The 14,088-nt window shown below is 38.2% G+C and overlaps 1 protein-coding gene across 3 annotated transcripts in view; it reads right to left on the minus strand.

Moving 5' to 3' along the window:
• fam13a (family with sequence similarity 13 member A) overlaps positions 1-14,088 on the minus strand; it is a 68,473-nt gene that overhangs the window by 6,977 nt on the left and 47,408 nt on the right. For 2 of the 3 annotated variants that reach the window (XM_079813154.1, XM_079813153.1), the window contains exons 14-17: positions 12,565-12,638; positions 11,833-11,872; positions 6,484-6,586; positions 1-217 (exon numbers count right to left, since the gene is read on the minus strand). In XM_079813154.1, coding sequence (XP_079669280.1) covers positions 1-217; positions 6,484-6,586; positions 11,833-11,872; positions 12,565-12,638 — 434 coding nt within the window. Of the gene's footprint in view, positions 218-2,774; positions 2,841-6,483; positions 6,587-11,832; positions 11,873-12,564; positions 12,639-14,088 lie in introns of all 3 variants that reach the window. The other variant, XM_079813152.1, reaches the window with a different exon arrangement.

A 14,088-nucleotide genomic window follows, 5' to 3' on the forward strand; every position in this document is an offset into this window, starting at 1 on the left:
CTGACAAAGGAGTGGGCATTGGGTGGTGATGGAGGAACCTCTGTGTCGTCCAGATACTGCTGGCCGTCTCCATAAGCGTAGAACCGTGGCGAGACCATTGGGTCGCTGTCCTCCTCCAGGAGCTGGCGAATCAGCTTGCCACCGGCGTGGGGAGACAGACGAGCTTCCTCGCGGTCCATACTCTCCCTTTGGCACGACGAGTAGGCCGGCACTGGTTCTGTAAACACACAAGCGTTAAAATTGAGGGAAATGACAAAGTAGCATGCCTAGATTTCACAAGTCACTTAGTAAATAGCAAGCCAAACAAGGAACAAGCGGCAAAAGAAAGTCCACGAGGTTTGTCTTTGTTGATATACAGTCAGGGCCAAACAAATGTTTGAGTACATATTACATTTTAACCAGGCTGATATTCTATTGACCTTGCTGCTATTTCAGGCACACTGAGGTCAATATTTTTATAGTCAAAACCACTGAAATGTGTGCTATTCAGCTCAGTAGACAGTTGTTTTTGTCTTTGAGAAAGATTGTATTAAAGGGTCATGAAACCCCCTAGCCTGACGTCATCATACTCAGATTCTAGTCAGAATATGAGTCTGATGCTGCTCCATTGGGCTGTGATTATGGGGCGTGTTTCAATCGAACCAGGAAAGACCTCAATTGGATAGACCTACAACCAATCAGAGCAACGGAGCGACGCATATTTGTCAACAGAATTCAACTGCACGCAGGAAGAAGTAGAAGAAGAAGATGAGTGTAAACGATCTTTGCCGGTGTTGTAAAAGAATTAAAGGATACACGGAGAACTTACCAACACGATCGGCAGTTTGAGAGAAATAGTAAAGGTGAATGCATATACGAACAAGTTCTTTGTTTAGGATTAGAACGAATTCAACCCAAGCGCTCTTTGGTGACGTGAATGATTGCGATACTGTTTATCATCTATCCATCATCGTATAAAACCCGCCCTGACAATTTCATTGGTGCAAACAGCTCCTGTTCGGGCATAGTTGCTCCACAACGGATCAAGTCCAGACCGGATTTCCCGAACTCAAATGTTGTGGGCGGGGCTAAATTCGGCTGGCATCCAGGCTAGAAACCCCCTGTTTCAGCAGCCGTCAGTTCTCACCAGTTTTGAAAAATGCTATAAAAGTGGGCGTGGTTAAGCTGCGGAGTGGAGGGGGTTGAGGGGAGACTGACTGGCAACACAGTTTTATGAGCCGTTTGATCGGTTAATGGGCCGTAACGAGCAGTTACACGCACAGTGTGGATGAATCGTGTTTGTTTCGAAGACTCAGGATCTACCGAAGGGAACTTATGCGACACAGAAATTCTTACAAAGCAAAAACAAACACTCGTTTTTGCTCCATTAATGCATCTCTCACTGACTGAATACGATCTCACTCTTTGAAGCGCCTGTCAATCAACGTGTGCTGCTGTGTTAAGCGAGGCATCTTCTCGTAGGATAAGGACACGCAGACTCATGAATAATTATGAAACACCGATGAGTCATCGCCGCACTATAGTACGAGAAAACTTCACATTCCAGATTAACTCGTTTTCTCCAACAATCAAAATGAATGGATGATAACATTGACTTCTATGATGCTCAACACTCCTAACTCTTAAATTTGGTTTAGGGTTTCATGACCATTTAAATACACAATCAACGTGTGCTTTTTCATTGAAGACTGTTAAATGTAACCTTGACAAACTGTTCTGAACAGTATCACGCACTGCAGATTATTAATCAAACATAGCGGGCACATGCTGTGATACCGGAATGTTTTGTTTATTTACTATGCAGATGCCGTGCCCGTAAAATAGGGTCAGAAGAGCAATTTAACGATGCAACAAGAAGAATGCTGCGATAAACGTTGACTGCAATGTGACCTGTGGAACTGGCATGCATGGTGGATTAAACTTGATCTTATCTGTTGTTTTAAAGTTGATATCAGCATATTTACAGTGTTGAAGTGAAGGTAAAACCCCTGGAGTGTTTACACAAGGCAACGTTCATTAGGACAAACAATAAAATAATGTGTTTTGTGCCCACGTTCGGTACTGTAACTTCTTTTTATTGATGTACCTAAGTCACTTGCACAATAAAATGCACATTAGTAGTTTATGGGACTACGGTGGTTTTTACCATGTGTTGAGAGTCGTTGCTTAAGTGTTGCAATGTGGTTGCAAAAGGTTTTTCGGCACATTGCTATGCAGATGCTATCATAATCAATGTTTAATATTCGAAAATTAGCAGTAATAGCGGTGAAGCGTGCCTTAGCAGGGATGCCATTGCATCATTTCAACACGTGCACACTCACTCATTCTCATACACACACGAACAAACAGCTCAACGTGCTTTTCAAAATGCTGTACAACCAATCTGGTAGAGCTTAAATTTCCCACAGGTTCTGTGCACTTTTTGTGTCATGTGCTTACAGTCATGCTTGAGGAGCTAATGGGTCAGGTGGACCTCTCCCTCATGGCAGCGCATTTGGAGCCATTTTGTTGAGCCGGCATAATACATCCAAGCATGTGCTACAAGATGGCCTTTCGCTGAAAGGCTCACAAAGCCTCAGTAGGCTACTGCGAACATTAATAAAGGCACATATCACTGTGCCGGTCCTCAAAGGCTGCAGGTTGTTAGATGCTAGGTAGGTACATGCCAGTTTAGGGGTGTTTTATGGGATTTCCATGCAGCTTTTAAAGGTCACCGGTGAGAGATGGGGCTCAGGGATATTAAGTTGTTAACAAAAGCAGATCTCGGCCCTTACCCTCATTGTGACTTGATTTTAGAAGGCTTTTAAAATCAAGGAAAGGGGCGCTAAAGAAATGAGAATCTGAAAGACAAAAGGAAAAGCAAAAAGGCAACTGTGATAACGACCCAATGAAATGCTGTTTTACTCAAGAGAATGAGACAGGCAGAAAAGCAGGGAGTGATATATGAGATTGTGAACAGGGCTTGACATTAACACCCGCCAAATGGGTGTGTATTTCAGCAGTGGTGTGTAACGCAGTTACTCCTCCTAGCCACTTTGGCAGGTTGAACTGTACTGTATATAAAATATATACATTTTTCAATTGTAGTCTTTTAAAAAGGCATCTGAAATAATAAACTAGTGCAATGTAGTGTTGTCAAAAATATCGATTTTTCGACACATATTGATACCGAAATATCTGAAACACTTCCAATACTAGTTTTCCACAAATGGATACATGATACCAGCTGCGCTTTATTTCTCTCTCATCAGTCCGACAGTGAGTTACACACAAACCCGCCTCCACTCACTCGTTTCATTTGCTCCGGATGAATATTGTTGGTGTTACAGGGCTTAAATTTCGGTGTGGGAGTTCTTTTTTGCTGCTTAAACAGTCAAATACACACAAAATAATGTCAAAATGCCGGTCTGGGTGAGTATTTGCTCCGGATTAATATTGTTGGTGTTACAGGGCTTAAATTTCGGTGTGGGATTGCGCATGATTAACTCATTACCACAGATTTTGAGTCCACATCCAAAGTGTACACACATAAAGCCGCCTCTCAGTACTAAATTTAGTTCTTTTTCACTGCTTAAACAGTCAAATACACACAAAATAATGTCAAAATGCCGGTCTGGGCGAGTATTCACGTAAATACATTTATGTTTTAAGTGAACGTAAACAGTGTAACAGTCTCATGGATCTGTGCGTAAGCTCTTAAAGTGACAGCAGCCTAATATACCGGCAGCCAAATTATGAGATTATATTAAAAATAGCTATATGGCAGTTTTTCCCCATGGTATCGATGTCAAAATTGTGGCCAGAGGAAATGCTGAGTGGCTAAAAACTAGCCACAGAGATTGTGAGCTGAAATACATATGGGCAAACCGCTGCCTCTTGGCAATGCAGTCGGTCACCGCAATGTGTTTTGGCACCGGCTGCAGTGGGACAAAGGTCTGGCAGATCAATCTTAGATACAGTCCTGAACACTCGTTTGACCACTCCCATGAGCTGAAGCTTGTTTTTCGTGCCACTGAATATTTACAGTCGCGTGAACTCCTTTACAGCAACCATATGCTTCCAAAGATGTTAAAACACTTTTAGCTTGTATAATCATTTATCATTTTCATCTGTGATTTTGTTCCACTTAGCATAATTACTATGATTTACAGAATATAACCATGCACAAAGCATTAGATCTGTTTTGTTTTATTATACTTGTATAAAGTGTTTTTACCACACATAAAACTCATTCTTTTCATCATGTTATCTGTGATTAAGTTGTTCCTCTCAGTGCATTTTACTTAGTTTATGTTTGTTACTCCATGAACTACTCAAAAATAGTATAGTTCATATCAAAATAACATTTTTCCATCATAACTAACTAAACTGCTAGGATAAATAGCACAACTGGACATTGCCTGTGCAAAAAAATAGTGAATTTATTTGAATTTCACAATAAATATTGTCCCAAAACTCATCTATTATCATGCTATCTGTGATTAAGTTGTTCCACTTAGCATAAAAAACATGATTGCAAGGAATTTTAGAATAGAACTAGGTACATAAAACTATTCAAATTACTGATTTGTATAGCTCTTTTCAAAAATAAATATTACGTATATACTTTTTCATCATCATAAGACTAGGAAATATGCACCCCAGTTTATTTGAAAAGCTTTCACGATAAATATTGTCCCAAAACGAATCTTTTTCATCATGTTATCGTCAATTCTATCAGCAAACTTAACTGCAGGGATCTGTGTGTAAGATGTAAAATGCACAATGAAACTTCTGAATGGCCTAAAGAAAGAATTCTACTTATTTACTTGTATCACTACATATTCTAAAACGACCAAAAATGCCTTGGGGGAAAAAAACATCTTCGAAAACATTTCTGTCTAAACACAAGACGGCACATGGAGGAAATATCTCATGTTGCACTCCCAGAAATGTCTCTACCATGCAAAACCACAGGGCGATATTTTTTGGACCATCTTAGTCTAACAGTCAACCGAGATGTGTGTTTATGTAAGCGGCCGTTTGAAGCTCTCACTAGAGGGTGCCACAGAACAAGTACATTATACAGTATAGAGACTCTGCCAAGGCTGTGACCACAATATTAAGCACTATATTAAAGTAAAGGGTAACGGTGAATCAACATGGCAACCCTCTCAGCAGGGCAGCTCCATATATGTGCACTTCACTGGCTAGGGCGCATCTGTGCCAGGCCTCGAACGGAGAACTCTGGAAATGTTGTAGCGCACGATTTCCAAGGTCAATGCGAAAAGGGGTGTGTTTGCGCATGTTTGTACAAGCCTACAACTGGCACATGCTGCACGAACAGAAAGGAAACAGGAAGGGAGACTGTTGTGAATTAGCCATGACAAGTTTTAAAGACGGAGACGTGACGTGCACATAGCAACAGCTCCCAGACTCCAGGATTTAAACCTCCTCCTGTTTCACTTCTCAGTTGCTATGACTATACGGTCCTCCACTTGTAGAGCCCAACGCCTGCTTGTTGCTAGGCTCGCCTCTAAACTATCTATCTATCTATCTATCTATCTATCTATCTATCTATCTATCTATCTATCTATCTATCTATCTATCTATCTATCTATCTATCTATCTATCTATCTATCTATCTATCTATCTATCTATCTATCTATCTATCTATCTATCTATCTATCTATCAAAAGTGCTATAATCTATATTTATAAATGAATCTATACATTAAAATAAATAAAAACAAACTCATATTATATATATATATATATATATATTTCACATGTGTATATATATATATATTTATAAATTAGCTAAAATAAAAATTAGATTAAACACTTTAAAACAAAAGATTACTCCATTTTATTTAAAATAATGTGATGAATAATTGTAATATAAATACAAAATAAATGTTACAATATTGAATAAATATAATAAATGAATAAAAAAGTGCTATAATATATATCCATTAATATCCATTTAAATTAAATGTGAAAAAATAAGTAAAAACCTACATAATTAAATATATAATATATATATATAATCTTAAATAATATGATAGATAAACCAACAAATCAACAGCCTTTCTGCTATTTATAAACAGAGGATTATGGCCAAAGTGTAGGGAAAGAAAAAAAAAAAACATGCAACTGCAAGATCCGCAGTTGAATCCAGTGCAAACTCAATAAATCCCAGAGGCATCCGAGTCAAAATTCTCAAGGGACATCGCAGGGCTTTGAAGAAGCTGTGGCTCCAACCTCAGTATTTTGCATGTACAAAAAAGCATTGCTGTAGCACGCTGCTGCAATGCAAAATAAGCGCTTAAACACAACAGATTGCAGAATGCTTGTAATCTTCTTCCTCTGTTAAGTGACTTAATAAGATCCACTGCATGAGGACACAATGTGGGCAAGGCAGACTTGCAGCTGCCACCCATGTGCAGAGAGAGCGAGACAGCCACAAAGTGAGAGGGACAAACATTAAAAAAAAAACACTGACCTGCCCAGTTGCTGTCGTCTGTCAGAGTAGAAAGGTCCAGTCGAGGGACATCGTCGCACGGCTCCGCACCACTAAGAGCCTCCTGGATCTTCATGGCAGGCGTCTAGCAGAGAAAAGAGCGAAGAATAAACACCAACTACACCAGAGTGGGGGTAGTGCGCTTCTTAAGTTAAGCAATACCCTGCCTGCGCCTGTCCCCGTCTACTTACAGGCAGGGGGCGGCACTGCAGGACAAACCCCTGCCTGCTGATTGGCTGTCTGCCCAGCTCAAACCCCACCCATGTTCCTTTCAGGGTAGGTGTGGTTAATTTCATGTGCATTTCTATCTCTCTTCCCCTCCCTTTTTCTCTGTGCAGCTGTGTCCCAGTACACACAGAGAGAGAGAAAGAGAGAGAGGGAACATGCCGAGCACGCAGTGCACGCAGGCAAAGAATGCCTTCCCAATCTTTTCACTTTAGCATTGCCGGGACTCTTCCCTCTGTTTCGGTAAAGATCAATCACGCAGGAGGGGTCGTGAAGGGCGCAGACAGTTCTAATCCAGACAAACGTGCAACTCGGTCACTCACACAAACACACACTTCCGCCACTAGGGCGTGGGATGGGGTCTATTTTTGGAGCCGAGGGGGATTTTTTCCCTCGCTACACTGTAAAATGGAAGTTGCAAATAAAACAACGATTATTGGAAACACCTTCTCGGATTTTCTACTTCGAAATTGCTAGCAAATTTGACAAAATGCCAATTAAGACACTGTAAAATGAAGTTAAAATTTGTTCTACACCTAATTCTTTCCAGTGTACATGTCCCGCATTACTGACAGCATGACAAACAGTCCCGTTAACTGTTATTACGGCACACAGAGCTTAGTCATGCTAATGCAACTGGATTTGAAACGCACTTGTGCCATTGCAGACGTGCTATTTTTGGTGCTGTGATTTTCATTACATGCCCCATCATGGTCCATAATTGCAAAATCGCTGATTATGTGTCAATCCAAACTTGGAATGAGGACTTTGTGCCGTTTAAAGTTGTGCACATGGCTCTGTAAAATGCCTCTGCCAACATGCCAAGAGATGTGATGTTTATTACTACCAGAGGAGATAAGGAACAGAATGGGAAACAGACTGTCCAGACTTCCTGAATGTGAAAACTCTGGCACTTCAATGTAAGGAGACAAAAGAAAACGTTTAACCTGAAATGTGCCTCATTGCACGAATACACACCGAAAAATAAACACTGGAGAATGTGTTTACAGTACGAACGTAAACCTAATGTATATACAACGTCTTAAACCATGACGAAAACGACTTTAGAGTGGTGGAAGTCAGTTGACTTAGATCAACAGGCTTTCGACAGATTTGTAGCTTTCACATGATGTTTGTCCCAGAAAAACACTGCCTAAAATCTCTCCAATCAAGGGCAATCTACAGTAAACAATTCATCAGATAATCCTCTTGTCATCGCCTGTTCACGTCGTGATTAAAGAGGTGACAACTATAATGAGATTATATGGCTGATGAGATTGGAGTTATAATGGATATAAATATTTCAATCTACACATCTCATCATAGCCAGAGATGCCAAAACACCAGTAATCTGGTCTAGAAACTATGGCCCAAAAGCTCTGAAGCAAAGGTTTTGTTGAAAATTTAGGGGAAATAAGTATTTAAAATAAGATGTGCAGAAATGAATAAAAATAATACTAAATAAATTAAAATTACCTTTTAATTACTAGTCATTTTATTATGCAGGGAATTTTCAAATAAAATGTATAATAATTCAAGGAGTGTAATCCTAAAAGGGATAGTTTACCCAAAAATAAAAATTACCCCATGATTTACTCGCCCTCAATCCATCCTAGGTGTATATGACATTCTTCTTTCAGACGAATACAATCTGGTTATTTAAAAAAAATATCCTGGCTCTTCCAAGCTTTATAGTGCATCCATCCATTATTAAAGTGCTCCACACGGCTCTGGGGGGTTCATAAAGGCCTTCTGAAGCAAATCGATGAGTTTTTGTAAGAAAAATATCCATATTTAAAACTTTATAAAGTAAAATATCTAGCTTCCGGCGGACCGCCTTCCGTAGTCAACTCAGAAAATGTAACGCCTCTCGAAATTCAAAACGCTTCCGGTACGTCAGTTACGCTTTTCTCGTAAGTTGAAAACGGAAGCTAGATATTTTACTTTTTTAACGTGTTAAATTTGGATATTTTTCTTACAAAATACCATCAATTGGCTTCAGAAGGCCTTTATTAACCCCCGGAGACGTGTGGAGCACTTTTATAATTGATGGATACACTTTTTTGGGCTTCAAATTTTGGGCTGTCATTCACTGCCATTATAAATCTCTACTAACTAAACTAAACTAAACTAAACTGACTAAAGTTGTAAACGCTTAAGGTGTGCTCAGTCATGTTTCGTTTATGTTGGTTCTATGCCACTAAAAATGATTAACAGTCAGCCATGATTAAGCAAAGCTCTTTAACTGGAGTCTTCATCTGGCATGACTTCAATCACTTTTTTTTCTTCTAAAAATACTATTCATTTCTTTATGTACTGTATACAGTTTTTAATGAGGACAAAGCTACTGAGTGCACCATTAAATGTGAAACTAAGACAAAACATTGAATTTACCATTAATAAAAAAAATGTATTTGTTAATGAATCGACGTGCTCATTATAGAAACCAAACAGTCAGAGACGGCTTTAAACAGTGTGGTTAACTGATAAAGCTGCAGTAAAGCTCTGCATACGAGTGAAGGATTGTGCCTTTCAACACGTTAAAAGAAAAAAGCATCTAATCAGCTGCCGGTCCCAACGAGATGGGAAGCTCTTATACCACAATGTGGTACGTACGTGTCACAGCTGGGTACAACATGTTCTAACTGTTAGAGCGCATGAAGGAGGAGTGAGATCTCATGCATGCACGCACTGATTCAACATGTATGTGACATCACAATGACAGCGAATCATGTTTGGCCTTAAAACCAATATTCCTTGTTAGAAAAATAAACAAAGCAGTCTCTCATTTTTAAAGGGAACATTACAAACATCTCTGAAGGACAAAGAGAAAAGAAACTGAATTGCTTGATTTCTATATTTAGTCTTATTATATGATCTTATTTAGACTAGATGTTTTACAGACGATACAAACACATTTCAACAGGATGTTTGTGACTAAATCAACTTTATCATTGACCCTCAAAGTATTTAAACGCTTGAGTCACTCTTAAAAATGTATGAATGTCATTGCATTAGTTAAATAAACAAACCCAGAGACATTCGTTTTAAAGAACGACAGCACAAGCGCTACATTTAACTTCAAGGAGTTTGTTCGTTTTAATACACTTAGAAATAAAGGTTCGAAATGGAAAGCCGACGAACCAGTTTGGGTTCCCTTTCAGTGAACAGCTGTTAAAAGAAGCATTTCATTTAATAATCTGAAGAAACTTTTTCCACTATAAAGGACCTTGGATGTTTAAGAATGTTCAAATTCATACAATTTAAGGGTGTGTTCACTTGTAGTTCAGTTCGCTTGGTTTGTTTAAAGGGATATGTTCACAACCTGATTGGCCGGCTTTTATTACGTATATATTTCTCAACCGTACTTACTGAACATCCAAAACAATGCTGTGTGAAGGGCTAAAAGCGCTGGTTGTACGTGCGTAGCTACACATGATGGTATTTTGACCAGCTGAGAACTCGTGAAGAGCTTATAAAATGTGTAAAGGAGTCAAAACAGCGTCAGGAATCCCTCTGTCACACACACAAACCAAGATCTGCCGCGTTCTGACACCTGTACATCTTGACATCATGTCTTGTTTTTGGTTTGTTTACATGTGTTTGGTGTGTGTTGGTTCAAATATAATTTCCAACCGCACCAGGGCTCGTTTGGAAGTGGATCGAGAACCCATCTTTCCAGCGCTCTCTGTCTGCTTGGTGCACAACAGGGTTCAGATGGCAGTTTTCACACTTATTCAAATGAACCGCACTAACAGAGCAATCGCACCAGGGTTCGTTTTAATCAAACCAAACATGCCAAGTGTGAACACACCCAAAGTGTCCAATACTATGGGACCTCTGTGTATCAGTACTTGGAGGAAAACCAACGATGTGCAAGATACTGTCACAGCTTTATAAACCGATTGGTCTGAACATGCTGGAGGACGACTAAAGCTGAGGCTTTTGTTCATTGGGCACATTGACAGAGCACAGATGGCATGACAGCAGGGTAAAGGTAGGTGGTGGTCCAACAAATCCAGGATGTTCTCACAGTAACACCAACAGATAGAATTGTTTGGATGCAATTCAGATGCTCTTCTAATCCCTTTACCCAAAGATCTGATAATGTATATCATTGTTGACATGTACCAAAATGAGTCCGCAGTAACAGACGATCAAAAGGCATTGTAAAAGCATAAAGATTTAGTACAGCTATCTATTTGGTGTCCTTCCTACAGGTGTCTTCTCACCTAAGAGAAAAGGTATGTTGTTCATCTACATTTTTGTTTATCTACATCTGTCACATGAACTTGTTGCAATAAAAAAAGTGAACCGTGTACGGTACTCAAACACTGTAAAAAATAAAATTTAAATTTACGGTAAAAAAACAGCAGCTATATTTGCCAGTACTTTACTGAAAAGAAGGTTTTACAGATTTAAGTTAAATTTACAGTAAATAACCGTATTTCATTAACTGAAATAATGTTAAATTACCAACCTATTGAAATACTAATATATGTTATGTACCTTTGATTTATACTGACAACCACCAATCACAGCAGTGATGAGTCACATGATAAATCAAAGCTTTGAGGAGGACAATACTAATATATATAGAAGGTGCTCAGTGTCATTCACACAAACACCATCATGGTAACACACATGAAATTACATTTTTTTTATGTTAAATCAATAAACATTAATTTAACAACATTAAATGTAACATAAAACACTGATGTACATAACTGATTAGAAAAGAACTTAGAAGAAACAGTTATTTCAAGTGTCACGCAGGGAATTCTGGGAATGTCAATTTACGTTTTTTCACTGTAACAAAATGACTTGTCCTTTTTCACTTCCAAAACTGTAAATTTAATGGTATTTTACTGTAAAACGACATTAAATAAAAGTTTGATCTATTACAGACATTCACCGTATATAGTACGGAAACTTTCTTTTAACCAGTTAACTGTTTTTAACCGTAGCATTTTTACAGTCTTCTACCGTTAAAATCACAAAATAATTTTTTACAGTGAACGTTTAAAAAAACCTCAAGATATACAATGCAGGAAAGAAAAATAAGTTAAAGGCAGGAAATGTGATACGGAAATAAACTACACTCACCTGAATAAAATTTAACCCATGTTCCCTTTGATGGTTCCCCCTAAAAAAATATATTTCATTAGTGATATTGTAACAGCATAACATTGCTAAAATGATACATGCACTGCTCAATCTGTAAAGATCAGACTGAAATGATCAGGGATATTGTTTAAAAAAAATGTATTGTTTCAAACGCTGAGATCCAGTGTGCAGAGCGGTAGATGCTACACACGGTCAGAAACAGCACAAGATTTGATCTTTTTACTCATATTGTTAAATCAGAGTGTTTAGAAATCCATCATTTATGACCACCAAATAAACAACATTGTACTGTAAATGTGGGCTATCATATGGTAATGTTTTCAGGTTCTCAGAAATCCAAGAGACTCAGTTATACAAGATTAGTTTCAATAGATGTTTTTTTTTTTTTTTTTGAGTTCTGAAAGTTACTCGTGTTGCTCAAGGAAAGATCAAGGAAAATTTCATTTCTTGTGATGCGACTCATTTAAGGCCCTGTTTACACCTTGTATTAAGATGCGTTTTGGTCGATCGGATCACAAGTGAACGACGCTTAATACAGGTGTAAACGGGGTCTAAAATGTTTTAAGCTTGTCAATTTCCAGAGGTAGTTGTATTCTGATCGACCAAAATGCCTCATAATAACAGGTGTAAACAGGTCCTAAGTTAATTCTACTGCCCAATATACATTTAACTTTTAATATTTAATAATGCATTTAGAGGTGTTTAAATTACCTTTTATCAGCTGATGCCATGTTTTCCATAAAATGTCTATTGTAAGCCCCAGGTGGCTCTTGGCATTCCATTGGCTGAAAGAAAACCAACACATGTACCTTCTTAATATGTTAAGAATAAGACAACAAAGAAAACATAAACCAACATTAAATAAACAATCAAATAAATAAATAAAGTGACCGTAAGGTGTGATAAAAGTGTGCTAATATCCTATGCTATCACCTAGGGTGCATGTACAAGTACAGGGTTATTATCGTGTTTAACAGTTGTAAAAGAGATGTGCACTGGACATTATTCACCTAGTGTAACTTCACACATATAAAGTGTAGTCAGTGGATTTTAAGTAAATATTGCAGTCATTTAAATTCACTGAACTGCTTTATATACACAGTAGGGTCCCAGAGTACTAGTGAAAAAGCTTACAAACTAAACTCATTTTATATATAATGTTTAAATAAATTCAACAATTTGGTTGCAAAGTATAATTAAAAAACAAGCATGCACTTTGTAATTTATTAGTACTTTATATTTAACGCATTTGATTTAATTCTAGGTTTTCTGTAAAACCTTTTTTTTTTTTTTAAATGTGGTGTCAGACTTTAGTCTACATTACAAACTGTATATTTAATTAGATTGGTTATCTGCCATTAAAACGCCCATACTGGTCGACCACAGGTTGAACAAGATATGTTTTAGTATAACCGAGACATTACTATAACTGTAATGGTGTCTAATGCACGTCACTGTGGTGTACCGGCAAATGCTTTGAACACTGTGGGATCTGATCTGCTGAGGTGAATCCAAAACACAAACACACATCTAGCATAAACATGAGTCAGTGTCTTCGTCACAACACCATTACGATAAAAGCTAGCCCTGCAATTTACCTCCAATTTTCCACAGAGATGCATTATGTGTTGTCTCGCATGAACAAGGACAAGAAGGACTTTAAGACAATTAGCAGTTCCTGTCACTGTTTCGTACCACACTTCAATTTGAGGAGGGGGTTTTCTATTTAAACAAAACATCATTTAAAGGGATAGTTCACCCAAAAATGACAATTCAAGAAAATTTAATGTCATTGCAATCAAACCTGCATGACTTATCCCCTTTTGTGTTCGACAGAACAAATTATTTCTAAGAATTAGTCAACTGTTTATGTCTATATAATGAAAAAAAAGACTATAGATATACACTCACCTAAAGGATTATTAGGAACACCTGTTCAATTTCTCATTAATGCAATTATCTAATCAACCAATCACTTGGCAGTTGCTTCAATGCATTTAGGGGTGTGGTCCTGGTCAAGACAATCTCCTGAACTCCAAACTGAATGTCAGAATGGGAAAGAAAGGTGATTTAAGCAATTTTGAGCGTGGCATGGTTGTTGGTGCCAGACGGGCCGGTCTGAGTATTTCACAATCTGCTCAGTTACTGGGATTTTCACGCACAACCATTTCTAGGGTTTACAAAGAATGGTGTGAAAAGGGAAAAACATCCAGTATGCGGCAGTCCTGTGGGAGA

Source organism: Gobio gobio, assembly GCF_949357685.1.
Source record: "Gobio gobio genome assembly, chromosome: 3".
Classification (NCBI taxonomy): domain Eukaryota; kingdom Metazoa; phylum Chordata; class Actinopteri; order Cypriniformes; family Gobionidae; genus Gobio; species Gobio gobio.